The sequence below is a fragment of the Carcharodon carcharias genome, chromosome 9 (assembly GCF_017639515.1).
Source record: "Carcharodon carcharias isolate sCarCar2 chromosome 9, sCarCar2.pri, whole genome shotgun sequence".
Taxonomy (NCBI): domain Eukaryota; kingdom Metazoa; phylum Chordata; class Chondrichthyes; order Lamniformes; family Lamnidae; genus Carcharodon; species Carcharodon carcharias.
Window position 1 is genome coordinate 154,057,887 of NC_054475.1, and position 25,336 is coordinate 154,083,222.

General features: G+C 43.2%; 1 protein-coding gene across 1 annotated transcript in view; it reads right to left on the reverse strand.

Annotated features, from left to right (window-relative positions):
- Window positions 1-23,913, reverse strand: part of steep1 (STING1 ER exit protein 1) — a 44,969-nt gene extending 21,056 nt beyond the window's left edge. Inside the window, exons 1-3 of the mRNA XM_041194766.1 lie at window positions 23,695-23,913; window positions 4,783-4,900; window positions 3,361-3,402 (exon numbers count right to left, since the gene is read on the reverse strand). Of these exons, the coding sequence (XP_041050700.1) occupies window positions 3,361-3,402; window positions 4,783-4,900; window positions 23,695-23,818 (284 nt within the window). The 5' untranslated portion in view covers window positions 23,819-23,913. The remainder of the gene's footprint in view (window positions 1-3,360; window positions 3,403-4,782; window positions 4,901-23,694) is intronic.
- Between the last annotated feature and the right edge of the window lie 1,423 nt (window positions 23,914-25,336).

Genomic DNA, 25,336 nt, shown 5'->3' on the forward strand with positions numbered 1-25,336 from the left:
CTAGACAACATTCAGGCTTGGGCTGATAAGTGGCTAATAATATTCACGCCACACAAATCTCTGACAATGACCAACCCCAACAAGAGAGAATCTAACCATTTCTCCATGATATTCAATGGCAGAAATTTCCCCCATTGGAAGGGTTGTGCGGAGGCGGACGCGAACCCGATCGGCGCCTCCCGATCAGGGCTGCACCGCCATTTTATGTGGGCAAGCCAATTAAGGACCACCCAGCGTGACGCACGCCCGGAAGCGCTGAATGGTCTCTGTGCGGGTGGGGTGGGTGGGGGGGTGGGAAAAGGGAGATTCCCTGAGTCGGGGCCTGCATGGAAAAGAGCGTGCCTCAGGGAGATTATTCAAAAATTTAAATTAAGAAAAGAAAAAATTTTAGGACATATCCCCTCATGTGACAGTGTCACATGAGCTGGGACATGTCAATGAAAATTAATGAAAAACTTTGTTTAATTTATAAACCCTTCACGAAACCTCAGCCCGCCCGTGGATGAGCTTCCATGAAAAATGCGAAGGCCGCCTGGGCTATTTGCCTGTCCGCCAACCTTAAGGTTGGACGGGCAGCTCAGTTTATTACTTTAATTGATTTTGAAATGGCCTTAACAGGCCTTTGACAGTTTGGCGGGCTGAGTCGGCTGCGTGCCCGCCAAACTGAGGATCAGAATGACGCGCGGTGACATCGGGACGCACGCCTGACATCACCGCGCATCATTTTACACATCGGCGAGTGGGGCCCGCCTGCACTCACCGACCTGAAAATTCTTCCCAAAGGCATTACCATCGGTGAATCCCTCACTATCAACATCCTAGGGATTACCACTGACCAGAAATTAAACTGGACCACTCATATAAATACTGTGGCTACAAAAGCAGGTCAGAGGTTGGGATTTCTGTGGCGAGTAACTCAACTCCTGAATCCCCAAAGCCCTGTCTACCCACTTACAAGGCACAAGTCAGGAGTGTGGTGGAATACTCTCCACTTGCCTGGATGAGCGCAGCTCCAATAGCACTCAAGAAGCTCAACACCTTCCAGGTCAAAACAGCCCGCTTGAATGGCACCCCACCTTAAACACTCACTTCTTCTACCACCGATGCACAGTGCCAGCAGTGTGTGCCATCTACAAGCTACACAGCAGCAACTCACCAAACTCCTTCGACAGCACCTTCAAAACTCGCGATCACTACCACCTAGAAAGATAAGGGCAGCAGATGCACGGGAACACCATCACCTGAAAGTTCTTCTCTAGCCACACAGCACCCTGACTTGGAGTTATATCGCTGTTCTTTCACTGCTGCTGGGTCAATATCTTGGAACTCCGTTCCTAACAGCACTGTGGGTGCACCTACAACAGATAAATTGTAGCAGTTCAAGAAGGCAGCTCACCTTCTCAAGGGCAATCAGGGATGGGCAATAAATGCTGGCCTAGCCAGCGACACCCACATCCTATGAATGAATAAATAAATAAAACAGAATCTGCTATGAAGCATTGCAGTCAGGTAACATTTTAGAATTTTTTTTTTAATTTATTGCTGTTTGGTTAAAACAGTTAAAAATGGGTTTAATCACAAAAAAAGCAATTTGATCAAACTGTCTAGTCAAACACCTGAGTAACTCGATTTTTAATAACTGAAAATTACTTTAAACAGAACCAATTGATAGAAACTAACCACTGATTGTCAATATAAACTAAGTACTTTAAAGAAAAATCATATTCAAAAGCTTTTAAAGTATGCTTATTAGTGACCTTGCCTCTTTAAAAAAATGCTCAATGCTCAAGGAGACTCTTCCTTGAAGGCCTGCAAACTGACACTCTCATTGAAAACACCTAATGGTGCTTCATTCAAATTGGGCTGCGGTCAGTTTTGTGGACAGGGCTGATTTTTAATACAATGAACTTCAAGCTGCACTTAAAATTCTACGAGCTTTTGCACTGCTTTCATCAATTTCAGATGCATTGTGACAAACTAATTAGCACAATTAGGCGATTCCTGCCAAGTTTTATTTTAAACTCTAGCTTGGCTTCATGTAACCATTGCTTCTCAACATACCTCATGCTCTTTCCAACTCTTCAACATTGGTGTCCTTGTTCCTTCATTTGGACTTCTCATTACTTTTTAAATAAAACATGGTATTCTCTAATGCATTTTAACAAAAAGGATTGTCTGACTGGAACTACAGAAACAATTTACTTCCACAGCTAGCATCTATGTCACTCTACATTGCCAAATGAAGATAGCACTCCTCAGTCATTGTGCAGTATTATATCCAATAGCTTAGTGGACAATGGAAATAATACATCAAAGGTTGGAAGTCACTTTATTTTCAGCAATTTATAAATTATTTCATTAAGGGTAGTTTTGCACAGAACCACTAAATCTCTGAAACCAAATTGTGGTGCTTCTAAACAAGCTTAAGTCAAATACTTCTAACCAAAACTATGGTCATAACTATCTAGCTTCTTCATGAAAGAAAAAAAAGAACTTGCATCGATATAGCACATTTCACGTCTTTTGGACATCTCAAAATGCTTCACAACCAATGAATTACCGATTTTCAAATGGCAAGGTCCAAGAAACAACAAAATAAACAACTAGATGACTTTTCTTTAAATTAAAGTAACATCAGATAAGAGATAAGTGCGAGCCAGAAGAACTCCCCTGTCTTTTTAGTGCGCTATAGAATATTATATATCTATCTGAGCAAAAAAGACAGGGTTTCAATCTAAGCTCTCATCCAAAAATGGTTGCTTTCACAAACAATATTCCTCTGGTGCTGAACTCAACTGTCAGGCTCAATCAAATGCTCTCGGCACTGGAACTGGGCTTGAACCCAAGACCTCTTGACTCAGCGGCGAGAGTGCTTCTAACAGGCTGATAAACAAATCATTATTTGTGCATTATTTACCCCTAGTGGAAGAAGCTCAGAACCACCAACACAGTTTGATATCCAAATTATTAAATTTGACCTCTTCCATTAGAAAACAAAAATGCTGAATTTTCATTTCTCGGAAAACACAATATTGTCATAACTTCTCACATAGGTATACCAACAGCAACAACCCCTTATCTTTAATGGCTTTACTTTGAATCTTTATCCATTGACATCCGTGGTCTAGCTATCTCCTCTGTTGTTAAAGCTGCCTCCATGAAGCTTAGTTTCTACTTCAACATTTCTTAACCCTATAAAGTTGTAGCCAATGCCACTGCAAGAGTTCCATCACCCAACGACTGCAGCAGTTTACACCAAAGACAAAAAACCTTTAACTCCACTTTACTTTCGAGTGCACATGCAATATCACTGAATATTAACGCGTACAATAAAATTCCAATTAAAAGATGAGTACTTACTTTCCACATTTTTTCCTGAATTGCTTCTCTATCCCTTGTGGTCTACAAATGGGAATACAAAATGATGAATATTTTATGTTGTCATGAAAATATAATAATTTTTCATATTATTGTGAGTTATTGTAAAGGTAGGTTAATAGTGGGGTTTGGATTAGTTTCCTTGTGTGGATATGCGTGTAAGGGGAATTTAATTGAATTGGATACAGCCAGTCTGGAGCTTTTGAGTTATCAAAAGGGGAAACTAGGTTTGAAATGCTAAATACGTAAACATGGCTGAAGTTTCAGAATGGGAGGTGTGAGGAACATTTGCATTTTTAGATAAATTAGGTTAGCTTGAATTTCAAAGAGATGGGTAAATGTTACACCTAGTCATAAGAAGCCAAGCCAAACAGTATGTTTATTTTTTCCAAAGGTTATTGATAATATGAGTACCATGAAAAATGTATACTATGAGAAAAGTAAAGTTGCAAAGACATATTGGAACCATGGAATTTACATTAAAAGGGAGAAACATGTATAAAGTAGATGAGGTTATGGGCAAGGGAGAAGGCATTCTAATATCTAATACAAGTATGAAAAGCCTCCAGTCTCTATGCATCTAGTTGCTATCCACAGGAACCAAAGCTCAGAAAACTTACTTTCAGTAGCACTGTCGAGTATTGTGTCCTTTGCCTGGGTCTGTTTAAATATATATTTTGTTTTACTGTTGCCTTAATGAAGGTGTAACTGGGAGCCAATTAGGGGATTTAGGGGTCATTATAGTAGTAATTTGTAGACCTATGTATTGTACTTAAAATCTTTTCACTTATTAATAAATGATTAATTTAGTTTTGTAAAAAACCTCTAAGTCTCAATGGGCTTATTACTACTGAATACAAGGCAATCATCTCGAAATAAAATACAAATTGCAAAGCAGTTCTGGCAGCTGTTTTAATTTTTCCTCTGGGTTTTGAGGAGCTTGGGATTTACCATTCACTGTGCCATAACAAAGTGATTACTATCATTCAGAATTCATGTTCGAATATCGTTGTAAATTGACCCTGACCTGTTTCATGAAAGGAATGAATGAGATGGAAATTACTTCTGCAATTGAATTACCCACCACCAAATGTGTTACATAATTATCTCTTCCTTGAGTTTTTCCCCAGTGAAGCTCTGCAAATCTCTCTTCATAACCACAGCAGCTCAAGTTCCAGCATCATGGATTTAATTCTTTTCTAAAGCATCGAATACATTGATGGCTTTCTGAGGGCAAGGGAATAAAAGTATCACTTCCCAATGACCAGTAAAATCTTTAGCCCAAGAATATTTGATACTGCAATGGTCACAGTTGGACAACACAAACATCTTTTTTAGAACTGTCTAATACACCCTCCAACCTCGATCGAGGCTTCCAGAACACATTGAACGCTGCCACCTTACCTTCGAATATAAATGCTCTCTTCTTCCTCAATATTACAGAATTTGTGAGCATGTTTGGATGCATCGATGACACGTGCTCGGTCTTGAGGTCTCATGGGCAGTTTCTCCAAATGGCAATCTGATGAAGCCAATAAAATAATTAATTTAAAACGATGCACGTCACTACCTTGGTCGCTTGTTGAGTGGTCTGAGATTGAACCAAATAAATCAAAAATTCACAGGTTTGATCTTAATCTATGGGGAGATAATGGATTCCAGCAAAGGCAAAAATTGGGGTGCAATTTGCCTCAGTAGTCCTGGGTCAGGAAATGAGTGGAGGAAATAACATAGCAGATAAGATTCCTGCTTCATAACAGTCAAACTGCCTTCCAATATTAAAACAAAAACTAAATACTGCAGATGCTAGAAATCTGAAATAAGAACAAAAATTGCTGGAAAAACTCAGAAGGTCCAGCAGCATCTGTGGAGAGAAACAAAGTTAACATTTCAAATCCATGATCTTTCATCAGGACATCAGAAGATAGCACTAGTTTGGTTGAGTAGGAGGAAAAGTGGCAATCAGACAAGTGTAAAGTAATGCATTTCGAGAGGGTAAACAAAGCAAGGAAATTCTCAATAAACGAGAGGACATTGAGAGGGGTAGAGGAAGTGAGAGACCTTGGAGTGTTCACAGGTCCCTGAAGGTGGCAGGACAGGTTGATAAGGTGGTAAAGAGAGCATCTGGAATATTTTCCTTTATTGGATAAGGTATTGAATACAAAAGCAGGGGTGTAATGCTGGAACTGTGTAAACCACTGGTTAGGCCACAGCTGGAATTTTGGGTACAGTTCCGGTGACCACATTACAGGAAGGACATAATTACTCTAGAGAGAGTACAAAGGAGATTCATGACAATGTTGCCAAGGCTTGACAATTGCAGCTATGAGGAAACATTGGATAGGCTAGGGTTATTTTCCTTAGAACAGAGGGGGCTGAGGGGTTACCTAATTGAGGTGCATAAAAGTATTGGGGGCCTAGATAGGGTAGACAGGAAAGACCTGTTTCCCCCAGCTGAGGGGTCAATTACCAGGTGGCATAAATTTAAGGTGATTAGTAGAAGGATTAGATGGTACATGAGAGAAAGCTTTTTCACCAAGAGGGTGGTGGGCATCTGGAATTCACTGCCTGAATTGGTGGTTGAGGCTGAAACGCTCAACTCATTTAAAAGGTGCCTGAAGTGCTGTAATATACAAGGCCAAGGACGAGATGCTGGAAAATGGGATTAAAATGAGCGGCTAGTTTTTCCCCCCCACCATTTTTTTGGCCAGCGCAGGCACTGTAACTTTTCTATGGTTCTATGATTTTATGAGGAAAAACGTTTTCACCCAGAGGGTTGTAAGGGTCTGGAACTCACAGCCTGAAAGGGTAGTAGAGGCAGAAACCCTCAATTCATTTAAAAGGTATCTGGATATGTACCTCAAGTGCCGTAAGCTGTCGGGTTATGGGCCAACGGCTGGAAAATGGGATTAGGCTGGGTAGGTCATTTTTTGGCCGGCACAGACATGATGGACCAAGTGGTCTCTTTCTGTGCTGCAAACTTTCTGTGATTCTACATTATCCTTGTTTCTCTCTACATTCACTGCCTGACCTGAGTTTTTCCAGCATTTTTTGTTCTTATTTCAGCTTACCAATATTCTCTATCTGGCTCACATACAAAGCAGTGCCCCAATAGTGATAGCAGAAGACTGCAGACACTTGAGAAAAAGTATTCAGATGAAAAGAGGGGGGAAAAGGGTGACAGAATGTGAAGAAATAAAAAACACTCCACTTTTGTGAAAATGTACATTTACCTACAATTCCTGGAAGAAAGAAAAGATAAGAGATAAATCATTGGGCAGAATTTTGCCGTCGGCAAGCTGGGGGGCAGGGCCCGCTCGCCAATGCGGGATGATGTTAGGCGGAACCCCCGTCCTATTTAAATTTTCAGGAATGCGGGGGAGCAGCAAAATCAGCTGCAGGCCCACCGACCAATGGCCAATTGGGGCCATTGACAGGATCAATTAAGCAACTAAAGGACCTGTCCATCCAACCTTAAGGTTGGCAGGTCGGCCAGGAGCCCCAGCGGCAACTAGAAAAAACATGAAACCTCATCCAGCGGCGGGATGAGGTTTCATGTAGGGTTTTAAAAATAGTAATAAAGTTAATCTGTAAATTATGAACATGTCCCAACTCATGTTGTCACACGAGGGGACATGTAAGGGATTTTTCTTTTCTCTATTTTTAATATATTTAAAAGTTGAGGCGATCTCCCTGACGCTGCACTTAGCCTCAGGGAGATGCGCACTCTCGATTTCCCCCTGCCCGCACAGGGAGCATTTCCCAGCGGACGTCACGCTGAGCGGGCCTTAATTGGCCTGCCCATGTAAAATGGTAGTGCGGCCCCTATCACTGGTGGCGATCAGCTCCGCGCCTGCCCGCAATTGGGTCAGGCCCGCTCACCTGACAAACGGAAATTTCTGCCCATTATTTTTTCATTCAGACTCTCCAAGTCTTCTAATCATAAGGTGAAATGAACAATGCTGTGAGATTCTCTATGTCATAACCCAAATATGAACCAATTAAAAAACAAATGGGAACAGGGTAGCAGAAAACATAGGTCAACTGATTCCACTGTGATGTCCAAAAGCAGAACAAACTATTTCACAAGTGAATTCTACCACAAATAGTCACACTTCTGTCAGTGACAGTGGAAACAAAAGCAGCCTCTGAAAACCGTGTCAAATCTTCATATATCTGTCATTCCAACCCTTTCTTTGCGCTGGGGGCCATTAACAATATTTAACAGTAGACAATACAAGCTCATTACATTGGTGAAAAATAATAATGGTGAAATATTAGATAAAAACAGCACAAATACAATGGATAGCAAAAAAATGCATCTCCTGAAGTATTAATTGGAATGCAAGAATGTTTAAAAGTTACTTGCAAAGAAAATTAGCTTCTTAGCACCACAATAAGCCACCATACAGCCAAGATTTTTTTAAAGTCAGAGGTAACAATGGCAGCTTCAGTAAAATTTTGCAGACTTTTCATAATGCCAGACTAGTTATTTAATCAAAATAGTACATGGAGGCACAGTGGTGCAAAATGGCTGCAATTCTCCACACAACAATCTCAAAAGAGTTACTCTCAGAAGCATTAAAGCACCTTCTACCTGGAGGAAGGGAAGAAACAAAAGAAGGATTTAAGTGAGGATCAATTTGGGGTGGCCAGCTATAGTACGGCATATAGGAAGGCAAGGGACATGGTCTCCAGCTTGAATCAGAAGCTCAAGAATAAGCAAAGCACAGGGAGAAATAAAAAGGGAAAAGATAGGAAGATAAACTCAAGAAGAAAAAATTATGACTACGTTAAAATTTACTTAACCTTCCTCACATCCTTGCTGGTTATATTAAGAGCAATGGGAATGCGGTGGTGGTTGTTAGAGGGCATAACCTTGCCCCCATTATTAACAAAAAGGTATTACAGAACAAAAACAAACATTCCCAACCATCCATCTCATTAAGATGAGGGTTCCCTATTTGTTGATTTTTTTTTAAATAGTATTAATTATGGGAACCAGTGGTTTGATTTATCTGTTATATTAATATAACTTTAGTCTAAATAAGTGGCACTCAATGTCAAGGAGTCATTGCAGATCATTCCCCCTTAAACTGTGGCACTTAGCATATTTGCCCTTCAGCATACTGCTAAACTTGATCGCATGCTGTGCCCAGCAGCTGCGTTAGAATTGAGGTTTTTTTCCTTCTGTCTATTACTGCATAATGATATAAATCAAAGCAATGTTGTTGGAAGATGAGCTCTTCCATGATCGATTGAGCATGTGAAAAAGCTCCCTTAAGAGTTCTGGGCATTCCAGCACCTCGGTCTCTTGTCCAGATCCCATCATTCTAGAGCAAAGGAGGCAATTACAGCATTCTTGAAGAGTGGCCCTTTAACAAAATACTGCTTGAGATTGAGGCCTTGAATTAAAGAATTCTGCACCAATAAATTATATTATCAGAAGTTTGGGAGTCTGTATCTATGGTGTGTAACTGAGACATGCATTCTATGCTTAAGATTGCAGTTATATGTAGCTACCAAATTTCAGGGGGATAGTGCTAAATTGATTCCCAGCTACCAATAATTTGTTTAAACTGGCTAATGACATTCTGAGCCTGAGGTTTGTAGAAAATTTTAGTACACATGCTTACTCAAACTTCCAAAGTTGCACTCTCACCCAACAGATTTTACAATGTATGGGGGCAATTTCCGCTCTGAGGGCTGAATTTTATGGGGGCTTCAGGAGCAGGATAGGAGGTTGTGGGGGGTGGGGGGTGGTCCAAAAAAAAAAATCGGATGATTATGTGCTCTCCTGGGACCCTAATGTTGTGATATTGGTTCTGTATTTTACCAGCGACAGGAAAGTTCCAAGGTGGCATTGCCACTATGACGCTGCGGGATTGCAATTACCTCATTTCAAGGTAGTTAAGATTAATGTGCACGTACCCGACTTGGATTTTACACAGAGTCGGTCCTTTTATGAATGGCATACTGGGTTCACAGGCCTTCAGATCTCTGACCGGTTAAAGCTGGCAGCACCGAGGCCTCAGTGCCACCTCTGGAAGTCAGTCATATTGAGTTTGCTAGTTGATTGTTGATAGTCTTGAAGGGAAGAGCAGAGGCCATAACAGGCCTGCTGCTGAAGGCCTCTACGTGTGGGAGCTGCTTGGTGTGGTGGGCTTTCAGCAAGGGACACAGAGGGGCACTGACACTTGTTGCAAGGGGAGTAACAAACGTCATCAATTGCACGCCTATGACAATCGAGGATTCACAGACCAGCCAACGGCCTTCATAAACAGGAAGGGCTTCCATTCCATCAAGATTCAACTGGTCTGCGAACCCCACAAGGCATCAAATGGGCGTTTGCCCAGTCCCAGGGGAGGTCAACGCCAAGGACAGCACATGAGATGGGGACAGAACAACTGTCATGGGACTCTTCAACCCAGACTTTATGGGCCCCTGTGCAGGGAACCAGCCCAGAGGGAGGGTGGAACAGGCACTGGTGGCTTTGCAGGAACAGCAAGAGGGTTAATCACCAGGTGGGCAGGTCAGTGGAGTGCATATAAAGGATGGAGATAGCTGGTTGCACCAAGAGCTACCTGCACTTGAGAGCGCACTGAACATGTCTCATCTACCTACAAATGTCCAAGCGACAGTGTCAGCAAAGACTGCAGCACTCAAAGGAGGCCCATCACCAACTTGTGCACCATGCTGTAGGATGAGCTGCGACACCTTCGCTAGAAACCTAATGTTTATGGCCCTGAAAATTACATTGGATTACAAAGGAAACAGGCCATTTGACATAACCAGTCCATGCCAGTGTTTATGCTCAACTTGAGCCTCCTTCCATCTTTTCTCATCTAAATCTACCATTGTAACCCTCTATTCCCATCTCCCACACGTTTTAGTTTCCCCTTAAATGCATCCATACTATTCACTCCAACCACTCCCTGTGGTAGTGAGTTCCACATTTTCATCACTCTTTGAGCAAAGAAGTTTCTTCTCTATTCCCTATTGGATTTCTGGTTGATTATCTTATATTGATGGTCTCTAGTCATCCTCTTCCCCACAAGGCAAAACATTCTCTCTGTAGCTAGTCCATCAAAACCTTGCATAATTTTAAAGACCTCTATTAGCTCAACCCTCAGCCTTCTTCTTTCAAGAGAAGAGTCCCAATCTGTCATTCCTTTCCTGATATGTACACCCACCCATTTCTGGTACCATCCTTGTAAATCTTCTCTGCACCCACTCCAGTGCCTCTATAACCATTTCATAATATATCCCTTTTTTACTATATTGCGATGGTACTGAACTTTTATGCATCCAGCTCTTTCAGGGATCCACTGGGGATAAGCGTGGGGTCTTCCAGGCAGCAGCTCATAACAGAACAAGGAGGTGACCAATGCCTTGTTCAAGAGAACTGGTTGATACATTATCTACCGAATCACCTCTGAAAGGCAGAGAGAGTCATCAACTTCGGGTCCATCGCTGGAATCCCCCAGGTGCAAAATGTCATCAATTGTATACATGTGGCCATCAAGGATTCACGGATCAGCCAACGTCGTTCATAAATAGGAAGGGCTTCCATTCCATCAAGATCCAACTGGTCTACAAACTCACAAGCGCATCGAGTGGGCATAGGCTCAGGTCCCAGGAAGCAGCTGTGACTTCTACATACGAGAACAGAAAATGATTTAAAAAATCGGCAGCTCTAGCAACATCTGTGGGGAGAGAAACAGAGTTAACGTTTCGAGTCCGTATGACCCTTCTTCAGAGCTGAAGAGAAGTGGAAATGTGACGAAATTTATACTGTTTAAGGGGGCTGGGGCAGGTTGAGCTGGATAGGAGGCCAGTGACAGGTGGGGGCAAAGGAGGGATTGACAAAGATGTCATGAACTAAAGGACAAAGGGAGTGTTAACGGTTGTGGTTAGTGCTAAAAAATGGTGCTGATAGTGGCATAAAGCAGAATGTGATAATAGCAGAACATGTTCCCCCTCAATCTCCTCTGCTCCAGGGAAAATAACCCCAGTCTACCAATCTCTCCTCCAGCCCAGGCAACATCCTGGTACATCTCCTCTGCACTCTCACATCCTTCCGATAATGTGGATTCCAGAACTGCACGCAATACTCTAGCTGTGGCCTAACCAGTGTTTTATACAGTTCCAGCATAACCTCCCTGCTCTTATATTCAATGCCTCAGCTAATAAAGACAAGTATGCCATATGCCTTCCTAACCACCTTACCTACCTCCCCACTACCTTAAGGGACCAGTGGACATGCACACCAAGGTCCCTCTGATCCTCGGTACTTTTCAGGGTCCTACCCGTGCCTTGTTTGTCCTATAATGATTAATCTCATACATACTCATTTCAAGTGACCCTGATGCCCTTTCAATTTGAGTGCAATAAAGATCCACCTTAATACAGACCAGATTTCATCTCCTTCTAATGCAATCCTGTGCCTTGCAGCCATGTTCACCAGGTGCACTGACAGAGCTGATGAGCTGACCAAACACAGCCTGCCCCTACACTGGAAGCCTACTGAGGGAGCAAGGGTTTAGGTGACATCTGAGAAGGCAGAAAACAAAAACATGAACGATTAACAACAGTCATCAACTCCATTTCATCCAGGTGTTCTTACCGCGCATTTGTGTGCTCCTATGAGGTATGTCCCCTACACTTGCAGCTGTGATGGAGGCAGGCTGTTCATCATGTTGTCCTGTAGCCTGGGATGACCTGGCCATCCTCTGGCTGCTGGAGGTGCTGAGGTCACTGGCAAAGGGACTGAGGAGCTGCTGTCCACACTCAGGGCACCAAGAGAGCCCCAAATGTGGACGACAGACTCTCTCTGGCCATGTGAAGCACACTTATACCTCCCATCTGATCGGAGAAAGACAAGGACCTGGTGGAGATTCAGGTGCCTTATCCCCCTCTCACCTTGCTACTGATGCAATGAACTCATGGATAAGCTGGGGGTATGCAGGTCTGCACATATCTCAGTATTCACTGATTGGTCTGCTGGACCTGGCTCTCCATGAAGGTCACCAAACTTCTGAAGGAAGCCATACACGTACATGCCTGACATGGCCACACTCCTGGCCTGAATGGACCCTCCTATCATCTGCGCATAGCTGCACATAATCTCAGGGAGCCCTGCCCGATATCCCCTTACCTCTCGCTACAAACCCATGGTGCCAACACAAGAGGCTCAACATAGGCCTGGGGCTCAGCATGGGCCTGGCCTCCCACAGTACTCCGACTGTCAGTGGCTGGGGTGCCACAGCCTCTGTTAGCTGCTCAGGCGCAACTGTGATGTGACACTGAATCATACCCACAGGCATGAGTGTCTGCACTGGTGAAGGATGCGGGAGGGATAGGGGTGTTGGGGTGATGTGACACTGCACCTTCTGAGGATCGCTTTGCTTGCTCCTCAGAGGTGGACTACAGGCCCCCAGCCTCAGTGGCTGACTGTCCTTCTGGAGTGCTGAAAGCTTCACAAGAGAATCCAAACAATTAGGGGCCAAGGGCTTCACATCTCTTCTTCCCAAACATGCCTGATGTGGTTCTCCAGCTGTGCTGTGGTGGATATGTGAGCACTCTATCTCCTCACCCTCTTGGGTTGACACTCCAGTCTTGCCACCCGCAATTGTGCGGTTGTCCTGCAAATCAGCAGTTCCAGAGCCTCCTCCTCTGCGGCATCAGTGATCTAGCATCAGCTCTGACCCTCTTATGTTGTGGGTCCATTTCTCCTGCAAGCAGGAGCGACACTATGAGGTTCCACACAAAACTAGCACAACACTTAAGCTGGTAGCAGCCCTTTGGCCCATGATGGAAGCTCCTGGATGCCCCCTCCAAACGTCCGCTCTCAAGGGATGTAGTGGGGGTGAGCAAAGATAGATGTCCAGCTATTGTCAAGATGCTGCCATGCATCATGCAGCAGCAGGTGCTGGTGCTCCCCCTTGACAGCCCCTGCTTGGTTACTCCCTCCCTATCTAGCACACCATCCCGTGTTGCCACATACAAGCCCGAAAGAGGGGAGCATTATGGAAGGCTCACTCTAGCGAAGGGGAGCACATTATTGACACATTTGCAGCATTGCATCCAGGTTTCAGAAGGGTGACCCCACAGCTGCTGACCTTGTCTGTAAACTCTGCCAAAGCTTGCTTGGTCAAGAGGGCTGTCTCTTCTTGCTATCTCTTGTGAAAAGGAGCTCCTGCCTTTCCCTTCCAGCCTGGAGGAGAACCTGCAAAGAGACATTGTTAAATCATGCAGTCACTTGGTGCCTGCCATCCAACAGGTTTCCTGCAGTCTCCTGGTCCACTCCTTGGCTTCTCAGTTGAGCCTCAAGCCTTCCGTAGGATTCCACATCAGCCACAAAGGTCGACGGCTCCACAATCCTTCAGCCTCTAGGGTGGAGGGCAACAGTTTGGAGGCAAGGGTGCTCTAGAATGCTGCTGTGACAAATGCAATGTTCGAAGCTGGACTGAATGCCAGCTTTGCCTCTGTATCAATTGACGTTGTGATTCATGTAAATTCAGCCTTTAGTCTCTGACTCTGTTTATAGAGAATTCTGGGGTCTAAAGCACTCCCACAGCACCTTTAAGTTGGGCTTTACACCATATCGAAATTATACTTTATATGATGTCAAGCTTAAGCAGCAGCAGATGACCTACTCTGGCAGAAAGATGGGGGGTGGGGTGTGCAAGGGGGTCTCACATTGTTGCACTGTGAAATCATGCTGGGATTTGACTCCAAGTGTCAGGTTCACATTGCTTCAAAGCTGAAATTGCTTGGCAGTGATACAAAAGTGGTTGTAGAACTACACATTCATTAGAACATTTTGAGAGGGCTGCACTGCAAGTCTCTACTGTGCTCTCAGAAGTGTAATATGCGAACAGCATCCAGAAAACAACATCTGCACACCCTCCATGATACTTCAATAACAGTAAAACATTACTTTTGGTACATGCAAGACTTTGATCTGAACACACACTCTGGCAACCAAATTATATATCTGATGAAAGGCCAAAGGCCTGAAACGTTACCCCTCTTTCTCTTGCCACAGGTTTGCTGAGTATCTCCATTAATTTTTTTAATATTAAACATCAGATATACCATATAACATTTGCTAAAAAGTGATACACAAAGCAAAATACTATGGATTTGCAAATCGAAAATATAAACAGATAATGCTTGAAATCTTCAGCGGGTCAGGCAGCATCTGTGGACAGAGAAATACAGTGAACATTTCAGGTTGATGACCTTTCAATTCTGAAAAGTTATCCATTTCTCTCTCCACACATACTACCCTATTGAGTATTTCTAGTACTTTGTTTCGTTTTTAAATACTTTGTTTTTATTTTAATAGTCAATGCTACTCGATATGAGGATAACATCCATATTAACAAAATCTTAAAAATACGAACAAAAATTGTAGAATGAATTGATGCTTGGCAATAATGTAAAAGTGCTTGGATGAGCCACAATGCTGGTTTAAAATCAGAGTGAGTACTAGGCCCCCCAGACACTTCAAATGTTTCATTGTTATGATTTCATTGTAAGTCAAAAAGTCACATTTATTTTGTTCTGTGCTGGGGCCTCAGCTATTCACTATATTTATTAATGACTTCGGTAATACAATGGAGGCCCATGCATTAAAGTTTGCTGTTGATGCAAAGATCAGTAGCATTGCAAGTAGTGCAGACAGAAGCATTAAATTACAGAGACATTGATGGATTAAGTAAGTGGACAAAACTATGGGACATAGATTTCAATGCAAGCAAGAGTGAGGTCATTCATTTTGGTTCAAAAAGTTATTGATTCAATTGCATTTTAAATGGTAAAAGCTGGAAAAAGTGGAGATAGAAAGAGATTAAGGTGCTCAGATATCTAGATCACTAAAATGTATTCGTCTGGTACACAGATTAGCTTTTATAATTATGAAGGGCTGGAATATAATGGGAAGTTTTGCTACAATTATAGCAAGCCTTGGGTCGATCACATCTGGATAAAATGGTGATACAGCTCCAAGGCAGGATGGTGTGTGGCTTGGAGGGGAACTCCAGGTGGTGGTGTTCCCATGCATCAGCTGCCCTTATCTTTCTAGGTGGTAGAGGCCAGGGGTTTCAAAGGTGCTGTTGAAGGAGCCTTGGCAAGTCACTGCAGGCATCTTGCAGATGGTCCATAGTGCTGCCACTGTGCATCAGCGGTGAAGGGAATGAATGTTGAAGGTGGTGGACGGCGTGCCAATCAAGTGGGCTGCTTTATCCTGGACGATGTTGAGCTTGAGTGCTGTTGGAGTTGCACTCTAGGCAAGTGGAGAGTATTCCACCACACTCCTGATTTGTGCCTTGTAGGTAATGGACAGGCTTTGGGGAATCAGTAAGTGAATTACTCACTGCAGAATTCCCAGCCTCTGGCCTGCTCCTGTAGTCACAGTACTTAAATGGCTGGTCGAGTTCAGCTTCTGGTCAATGGTGATCCCCAGGATGGTAATGCCATTGAATGTCAAGACGAGATGGCTGGATTCGCTCTTGTTGGTGACAGTCATTGCCTGGCACTTGTGTGGTGCAATGTTACCTGTCACTTATCATGCCAAGCCTGAATATTGTCCAGATCTTGCTGCATGGACTGCTTCAGTATCTGATGAGTCTTGAACTCTGCTGAACAATGTGCAATCATCAGCGAACATTCTCACTTCTGACTTTATGATGGAAGGAAGATCATTAATGAACCAGCTGAAGATGATTCTCCTGCAGTGATGTTCTGGGGCTGAGACGATTGGTCTCTAACAACCACAACCATCTTCCTTTGTGCTAGGTGTGACTCCAGCCAGTGGAGAGTTTACCCCTTGATTCCCATTGACTGAGGAACCCAAATTGAGTGTCAGTGAGCAAGTTATTGCTGAGTAAGTGCTTCTTGATAGTATTGTTAATGACACCTTCCATCACTTTGCTGATGATCGAGAGTAGACTGATGGGGCGATAATTGGATTTGTCCTGCTTTTTGTGGATGGGACATACCTGGGAAATTTTCCACATTGCCGGGTAGATGCCAGCGTTGTAGCTGTACTGGAACAGCTTGGTTGGAGGCATGGCTAGTTCTGAAGCACAAGTATTCAGTACTATTGCTGGAACATTTTCAGGGCCCATAGCCTTTGCAGTATCCAGTGCCTTCAGCTGTTTCTTGATATCACGTGGAGTGAATTGAATTGGCTGCAGATCGGCATTTGTGATGCTCGGGACCTCAGGAGGAGGCTGAAATGGATCATCCACTCAGCACCTCTGGCTGAAGATTGTTGCAAGTGTTTTAGCCTTGTCTTTTGCTCTGATATGCTGGGCACCCCCAACACGGGGGATAGGGATATTTGTGGAGCCTCCTCCTCCAGTGAGTTGTTTAATTGTCCACCACCATTCACAACTGGATGTGGCAGGACTGCAGAGCTTAGATCTGATCTGCTGGCTGTGGGATCACTTAGCTGTGTCTATCACATGCTGTTTTCGCTGTTTGACATGCAAGCAGTCCTGTGTTGTAGCTTCACTGGGTTGATAGCTCATTTTAAAGTATGTTTGCACTGTTCCAGGCATGCCCTCCTGCACTCTTCATTGGACAAGGATTGATCCCCTGTCTTGATGGTAATGGTAGAGTGGGGGATATGCCAAGCCATGAGGTTACAGAGTGTGGTTGTATAAAATTCCTAAAGCTGTGACAACCCAGCATCAAACAACCCTTTCAAATCTCATAATGGCAGGCCCAGGCATGGAACATGCTTAGTTGGTGATGTACAGAAGGCAAAAACAGAATTACCTGGAAAAACTCAGCAGGTCTGGCAGCATCGGCAGAGAAGAAAAGAGTTGACGTTTCGAGTCCTCATGACCCTTCGACAGAACTAGGTGAATCCCAGGGAGGGTTGAAATATAAGCTGGTTTAAGGTGGTGGTGGTGGGGGGTGGGGGGGTTGGGTGGGGGGAGAGAAGTGGAGGGGGTGGTGTGGTTGTAGGCAAAAGCAGTGATAGAAGCAGATCATCAAAAGATGTCACAGACAGCAGGACAAAAGAACACATCGATGTCGAAGTTGGTGATATTATCTAAACGAATGTGCTAATTAAGAATGGATGGTAGGGCACTCAAGGTATAGCTCTAGTGGGGGGTGGAGGGAGCATAAAAGATTTAAAAATATTTTAAAATAATGGAAATAGGTGGGAAAAAGAAAAATCTATATAATTTATTGGAAAAAACAAAAGGAAGGGGGAAGAAACAGAAAGGGGGGGTGGGGATGGAGGGGGGAGGTCAAGACCTAAAGTTGTTGAATTCAATATTCAGTCCGGAAGGCTGTAAAGTGCCTAGTCGGAAGATGAGGTGTTGTTCCTCCAGTTTGCGTTGGGCTTCACTGGAACAATGCAGCAAGCCAAGGACAGACATGTGGGCAAGAGAGCAGGGTGGAGTGTTGAAATGGCAAGCGACAGGGAGGTTTGGGTCATTCTTGCGGACAGACCGCAGGTGTTCTGCAAAGCGGTCGCCCAGTTTACGTTTGGTCTCTCCAATGTTCCATTGTTCCAGTGAAGCCCAACGAAAACTGGAGAAACAACACCTCATCTTCCGACTAGGCACTTTACAGCCTTCCGGACTGAATATTGAATTCAACAACTTTAGGTCTTGACCTCCCCCCTCCATCCCCAACCTCCCTTTCTGTTTCTTCCCCCTTCCTTTTGTTTTTTCCAATAAATTATATAGATTTTTCTTTTTCCCACCTATTTCCATTATTTTAAAATATTTTTAAATCTTTTATGCTCCCCCCACCCCCATTAGAGCTATACCTTGAGTGCCCTACCATCCATTCTTAATTAGCACATTCGTTTAGATAATATCACCAACTTCGACACCTATGTGTTCTTTTGTCTGTGACATCTTTTGATGATCTGCTTCTATCACTGCTTTTGCCTACAACAACACTACCCCCCTCCACTTCTCTCCCCCCACCCAACCCCCCCACCCCCCACCACCACCTTAAACCAGCTTATATTTCAACCCTCCCTGGGATTCACCTAGTTCTGTCGAAGGGTCATGAGGACTCGAAACGTCAACTCTTTTCTTCTCCGCCGATGCTGCCAGACCTGCTGAGTTTTTCCAGTTAATTCTGTTTTTGTTTTGTATTTCCAGCATCCGCAGTTTTTTGTTTTTATCTATGTACAGAAAAGCACCTGACACCTGTAAAACTATACATCATACAATCTCATTACAAATGCATATTTTTTTTTTTTACACATCTTGATCATTCTATTGAATTCATTTTCCAGAAGCCTAGACACCATCAGGTACACCAGATTGCAATTTCCTAAAATGAGAAATTCATTCAGTTCACATTGACACTTGATTCGATGTAATATTTGTACCAATAAAAACACAAAAACATAAAAGTAGCATCTTGCACTACTGTCAATGGCTTCAGATGAAAAGGAGGAAAGAAACTTGAAAATTAAATTCACTTCAGCGAGAATGGAAATTAGGCAAGATACCTAAGAGGCAGGTGATCCTGCTTTACACAATCACCCAAAATCAGGATTACCTCAATGGGTCAGGTTTCATAATTACAATAGATAAAAACAAAAAAGTGCGGATGCTGGAAATCCAAAACAAAAACAGAATTACCTGGAAAAACTCAGCAGGTCTGGCAGCATCGGCGGAGAAGAAAAGAGTTGACATTTCGAGTCCTCATGACCCTTCAACAGAACTGAGTGAATATTAGGTGAGGGGTGAAATATAAGCTGGTTTAAGGTTGGGGAAGAGAAGTTGGGGGTGGGGGGGGGGGGGGGGGGGGGTGTGGTTGTAGGGACAAGCAAGCAGTGATGGGAGCAGATAATCAAAAGATGTCACAGACAAAGGAACAAAGAGGTGTTGAAGGTGGTGATATTATCTAAACGAATGCGCTAATTAAGAATGGATGGCAGGGCACTCAAGGTACAGCTCTAGTGGGGGTGGGGTGGAAAGACTAGCAGGGCATACAAGATTTAAAAATGGAAATGGGTGGGAAAAGAAAAATCTATATAAATTATTGGAAAAAACAAAAGGAAGAGGGAAGAAACGGAAAGGGGGTGGGGATGGAGGGGGGAGGTCAAGACCCAAAGTTGTTGAATTCAATATTCAGTCCGGAAGGCTGTAAAGTGCCTAGTCGTAAGGTGAGGTGCTGTTCCTCCAGTTTGCAATATAATATCACTACCTTCAACACTTCTTTGTTCCTTTGTCTGTGACATCTTTTGATTATCTGCTCCTATCACTGCTTGCTTGTCCCTACAACCACATCACATCCGTCACCCCCCCCCCCCCCCCCCCCCCCCACCCCCCACCCCAACCTTAAACCAGCTTATATTTCACCACTCTCCTAATATTCACTCAGTTCTGTTGAAGGATCATGAGGAATCGAAACATCAACTCTTTTCTTCTCCGCCGATGCTGCCAGACCTGCTGAGTTTTTCCAGGTAATTCTGTTTTTGTTTCATAATTACAATGATGATATTCAGCTCTAGCTCTGCACCATATCTCCTGACCCCCTCCACCAAATCTCTGCTGTCTGACATCCAGTCCTGAATAAAACCCCTGTAAAATTTTTTAATGTATTTATGCAGTACAGATAAACAATCTATATGTGTCTGTATGTGTATATCTATATATTATATATGTATGTATATATTATATATTATTTATACTTCATCAGCTGAGTAAAAACGGAAACGTTTGCATCAATTGGATAAAACTGCTTGTCAGCAACGCGCTGAAATTAAGTTACAATGCAATGGCAAATCAGAAAGGAGCTAACTCATTAGAAAGGAGCTAATTCACTAAACTAAAATACTATTGAAGCTGTAACTGCCTTCTTTAAAAACTTTAATCTCTGCTGGTAGGATTTTCGCAGATCAAAAACTGCTGGACTCAGAAGATAACTCGAGTTACAAACAGAAAATTGACAGTTAGCTGTTGAAAATGGTGTTTGCATAATTTACTTTGTACTTGCAGTGAGTTATCGTTATCCCCGCACTCAAGGAATTAATTCTGCTTTCATGTTATTGAGCATTGTCAAGGTCCTGTGGCTCGGAGGTATGAGGTAAACATACTTAAATTTTCTCACAGGTGCTTGTTAGAATAGAACTTGAATATTGCTGAAAAGAGAGGCATGTTGCTGAATCTTGCATTCATTAGGACAAACACAAGAATGCCAAATTTCAAACAATCACACCAATTTGTAGTACAGGAGAAAAGGGGTGTTGAATGGGTGGCAAGTCAATTCTAATTGGCCGAGGCATTGCCATGGAGAAATCAACAAGGAGCTATACATTCCCCATGCTTCCGGGCAATTCAAAGAAGGTGTAAGGCTCGAACATATTCCTTTTGTTTGCAGAGGACAAGTCTTGGAGTATGAATGTATGTCACTTCTAGCAAGCGTAAATGAGTGTACGAATATATGAATTAGAAGCAGTAGTAGGCCATTCAGCCCCTCAAACCTGCTCCGCCATTCAATAAAATCATGGCTGATCTGATTGTAATCTCAACCCCACATTCCTGCCTACCCTCGATAACCTTTCACCCCTTGTTAATCAAGAATCTGTCTAGCTCTGCCTTAAAAATATTCAAAGACTCTGCTTCCATCATCGAGGAAGAGAGTTCCAAAGACTCACAACCCTCTAAGAGAAAAAAATTTCTTCCCATCTGTCTTAAATGAACGACCCCTAGTTCCAGATTCTCCCACAAGAGGAAACATCCTCTCCACGTCCACCATGTCAGGACCCCTCAAGATCTTAAAGGTTTCAGTCGTCACCTCTTACTCTTCTAAATTCCAGTGGATATAAGCCTAACCTGTCCAACCTTTCCTCATAAGACAATCCACCAATTCCTGGTATTAGTTTCGTAAATCTTCTCTGAACTTGCATCTTTCCTTAATTAGGAGACCAGTACTGTACACAATACTCCAGATGTGGTCTCAGCGGTGCCCCGTACAGCTAAAGTATAACTTCCTTACTTTTGTAACCAATTCCCCTCACAATAAATGATAACATTCTATTAGCTTTCCTAAATACTTGCTGTACCTGCATACTAGTCTTTTGTGATTCATGCACTAGGACACCAAGATCCCTCTGAATCTCAGAGCTCTACAATCTCTTACCATTTAGATAATAAGCTTTCTTTTATTTTTCCTGTGAAAATGAACAATTTCACATTTGCCCATATTATACTCCATTTGCCAGATCTTTGCCCGTTCACTTAACCTATCTATGTCACTTTGTAGCTCGAACAATTATCTTAAATTGGTTGCTAGTGCAGCTATTAGCACACTCAGGATTATTCAGCCAATGCTGCCCAATTGTGGAATCACATCTAACAGTAGATGTTTTGTTTTGGGTTTTGCAAGTCCAGGCTGGTTGAGCACAGTCTGTACTCTGCCGATCACGAATAACCAAAGGAACATGCTGTTTGATTCGATCAGCCGATCACTGGGATGTACGGCCTATGCACCTGGCATCACAGTAGCATTGAAATGCATACACGATGATGCTCAATGTGTGATAGGTAGAATATCTTTTAGGACTGGCAGCAGTATCCTGTTAGCGCTCCCTTTCCTCAACATGCTAGTTCAGAAATCCACCAATGGGTTCTCCATTACCATTTACTCCAAGCCTACCTACACCAGTCAATATACACATTGGGATTCGTATAGCTCCACGCGCTATAAGACTGACCTTATCAGTAATCTTTTAAATAGGGCCCTAGTCATTTGCTCACCTTGCAAGCTTGACACAGAAACTGAGTGCATGAAAGCTATCCTGTGGGACAATGGCCTGAGTAGAACATTGTTTGCTATGTATCATGCAATCTCGCAAATGGTCCAAAGACTGCCACTTTCAGACCTGAAAAATGCCTGGTCTACTTCAAATTACCCTGGAAAGGCAAAGTATGTCAAAAATTTTAACAACAGGTTAAGCAAGCTGTTTCATGCCACTACCCTACAGTGGCTATGTGAGTGATATTGTCCACTATTAGGATGCTGCCCTCAGTCCAAAAAGACATTTTGCCTACCAATTTGTCACATTCACCCACACTTTCCCCATAATGCTGCAATTTCTCCTTTTCATGTATTTATTTTTGAAAATTACTACTGGATCTGCTTCCACCATCCTCTCAGGCAAGGCGGTGCATTGCAGGTCATAACCTGGTGCAGTGAAAACTCTCTTCTCTCTACTTGATCTTTTGCCAATTATGTTAAACTTGTTTTCTCTAACCGTCCCACTAACGGAAAAATTCCCTCCTTATTTGCTTTTATCAAACTGCACTGGAATTGGGATTAGACACGAGCGGTGGCCAGCAAGGGTCATGGATTTAATGTGAAGCCAGGAGGTGTACTCTTCTTCACTAAGCTAAGTAAAAAAAAGGGGGAAAATTCAAGGTTACCTTTCTTGTGGCAGCTTTCTTCAGTCTCTTTAAAGAACAGCCAAGAACCTGAAGAAACCGATCGCAGCATGCAAGGTGAACCATGTATCTTACTGAAGTGTCAGACTAGATTCTGTCTTCAAATCCCAACCTTCTGACTCAAAAGACAAGAGGTCTACCACTAAGCCATGACTGACACACCTAAAGAAGTGTTCCCATCTGCTTTTGTCAGTTCTGTCAAAAGTCTTCTCCCAAAATGTTAACTTGCATTCCCCACCACCACCAACGCCCCCCCCCCCCCCCCCCCCCGCCCCCCGTCGCTTCAGATCCTGATTGGCCTGCTGAGCTTCACTTCAGATTCCCTACACACTGCAGTACCACACATTCTCAGACCTATCACTGTCACACCAGGTTTGCTCTGCATCACATTCAATCTGCTCCACTTCAAAAACAAAAATCCAGCTCTCTTGTCCCAACACCCCACCCCCCTTAAACCCCCCCTTTTCTATTTTTACTCAGTTCTGTTGAAGAGCCATATGGACTCGAAACGTTAACTGTGTTCCTCTCCGCAGATGCTGCCAGACCTGCTGAGTTTTTCCAGGTATTTTTGTTTTTGTTTTCGATTTCCAGCATCCGCAGTTTTTTTTTGCTTTTATATTACTGTAGTTCCACTTTCTCTTAGTGGATTGCTTCAATGATATTTTGGTTCATCTGTTACAAAAATTCATCAATCAAAAATAAAATCTCTCAAATCACATTCGTAATATTTTTCTAAAGACGTAAGGGGAAAATAAAAGAGAATGTTACACCCGCATTAACTGTAAACACATATAAAGGTGCCCTGCCTGGGGAGATCCTCGCCCCGAAGAGCTCAGTACTCGAGCCCGAGGCTTCGGGGCCTGTCGAGTTTGCTTACCAAGGACCAGCACCATCTGCCCGCACAGACAGTAATAAACATGCAGGGGCTTCTCGCCGTCGTCGTATTCCTCGCGGTCCCGGGTGTCGGAACACACCACGCTGCGAGACACCACTTTCGGCATCTTGGTTTACGGGTGGTCAGGAAGCAGCGAGTGACCCGCTCTGGAGATAGGGGCTATTCACCCGCCGCCATGTTGGAAACCTGGTGCACTGTGGGAGCGAGCATCGACTGTGCAGCTGAATGGAAGTGCCCCGTGGTAACACCTTCCTTCGTCGCGGTCTTTCACCACATGGTAGCAAACCTCATCCAAAGAAAGAACGAACTGTCACAGAAAGCACAATACTCTGGATGCTGGAAATCTGAAATTTGAAAAAAAAAACACAAAACTAAACGCTAGAAACACTCAGCAGGTCAGGCAGCATCTGTGGAGAGAAACAGAGTTCATGTTTCAGGTCGAGATTAAGAAAGAACTATCATTTTATATGGTGCCTTTCCCAATCTCGGGACATCCAGAAATGCATCACAGCCCCGATTACTTTTGGAAGTTTGGCCTTTGTTATCTGCACACAATAAATAATGTCTTGACCTTTGCTCATAATTTCAGATTCTTAACATCTATTATCTTGGTTGCTTACATGTGTACAACACCCAGAGCTAGTGAAAGCTACATTGTCAGTTTGTCTCAGTTTGTAGTTCTCTCAACAATGAATGGAGTCAAGTCCCACACACAGTCTCCTCTAGGCTGACAACGATGTTATGCTATTAAGGGAGTACGGCATTGGCAGAGATCATTTGGATGAGATGTTACAACCAAGACCAATTTGTCTGTTCAAGTCAACAAAAGATCCCATGGCTTTATTTGGAAAACAAATGTAGGACAGTGTTTTGGTAAACATTCTTTCCTTAAATAACACCACCAAAAACAGACTAAATAGTCACTTCTTTTTCTGTTTCTGGGACCTTACTGTGTACAAATTGGCTGCTGTGTTTGCCTATAAAACAACAATGGCACTTCAATTAAAGATAACTCATTCTTTAGGATATTCTGAGGACTTGATAATATTTCATATAAGTGGAAGTTTGTTCTTCCTTCACATAGCTCTAGGATTAATTGATAGCTTATTTCATTATTAGATTAAGTTTTTCCTAAATTATTATTTTACTTTAACCTCTGAAGTGATTGGTCACACATGGATTCTCCCCTTGCTTTGACAGATGAGATGACCAATTGTTCACCATCTAGATTGTGTTATCTCAAACGTAATGTTAAGGCAAATCCCGATTTTCAGATCCAATTGCAAATATTACACATGAAAGGCAGATTTTTTAGGTCGGCGTGCAGGTGCACACCCGACCCGGTCGGACGTGAAATCACGCAATAGTTCAGTCGATGGGCACGCGCGAGTGTCGGAAGCGGCCCGCCGACAATTAAAGAAGATAATTAAACTTGTTAAAGTACCAGTTGTTCCCAACTTTTCGTGGTCTGTCCAACCTTAACAGTTGATGGACGGGCGAACCTGCCAGGCAGACTTTGCATTTTTTTTTTGATGAAATCTCATCCAAGGGCAGGATGAGGTTTCTGTTATTAGATGAAAGAAAAATAAAAATCTATGGACAGAATTTTTAACATGCATATGTT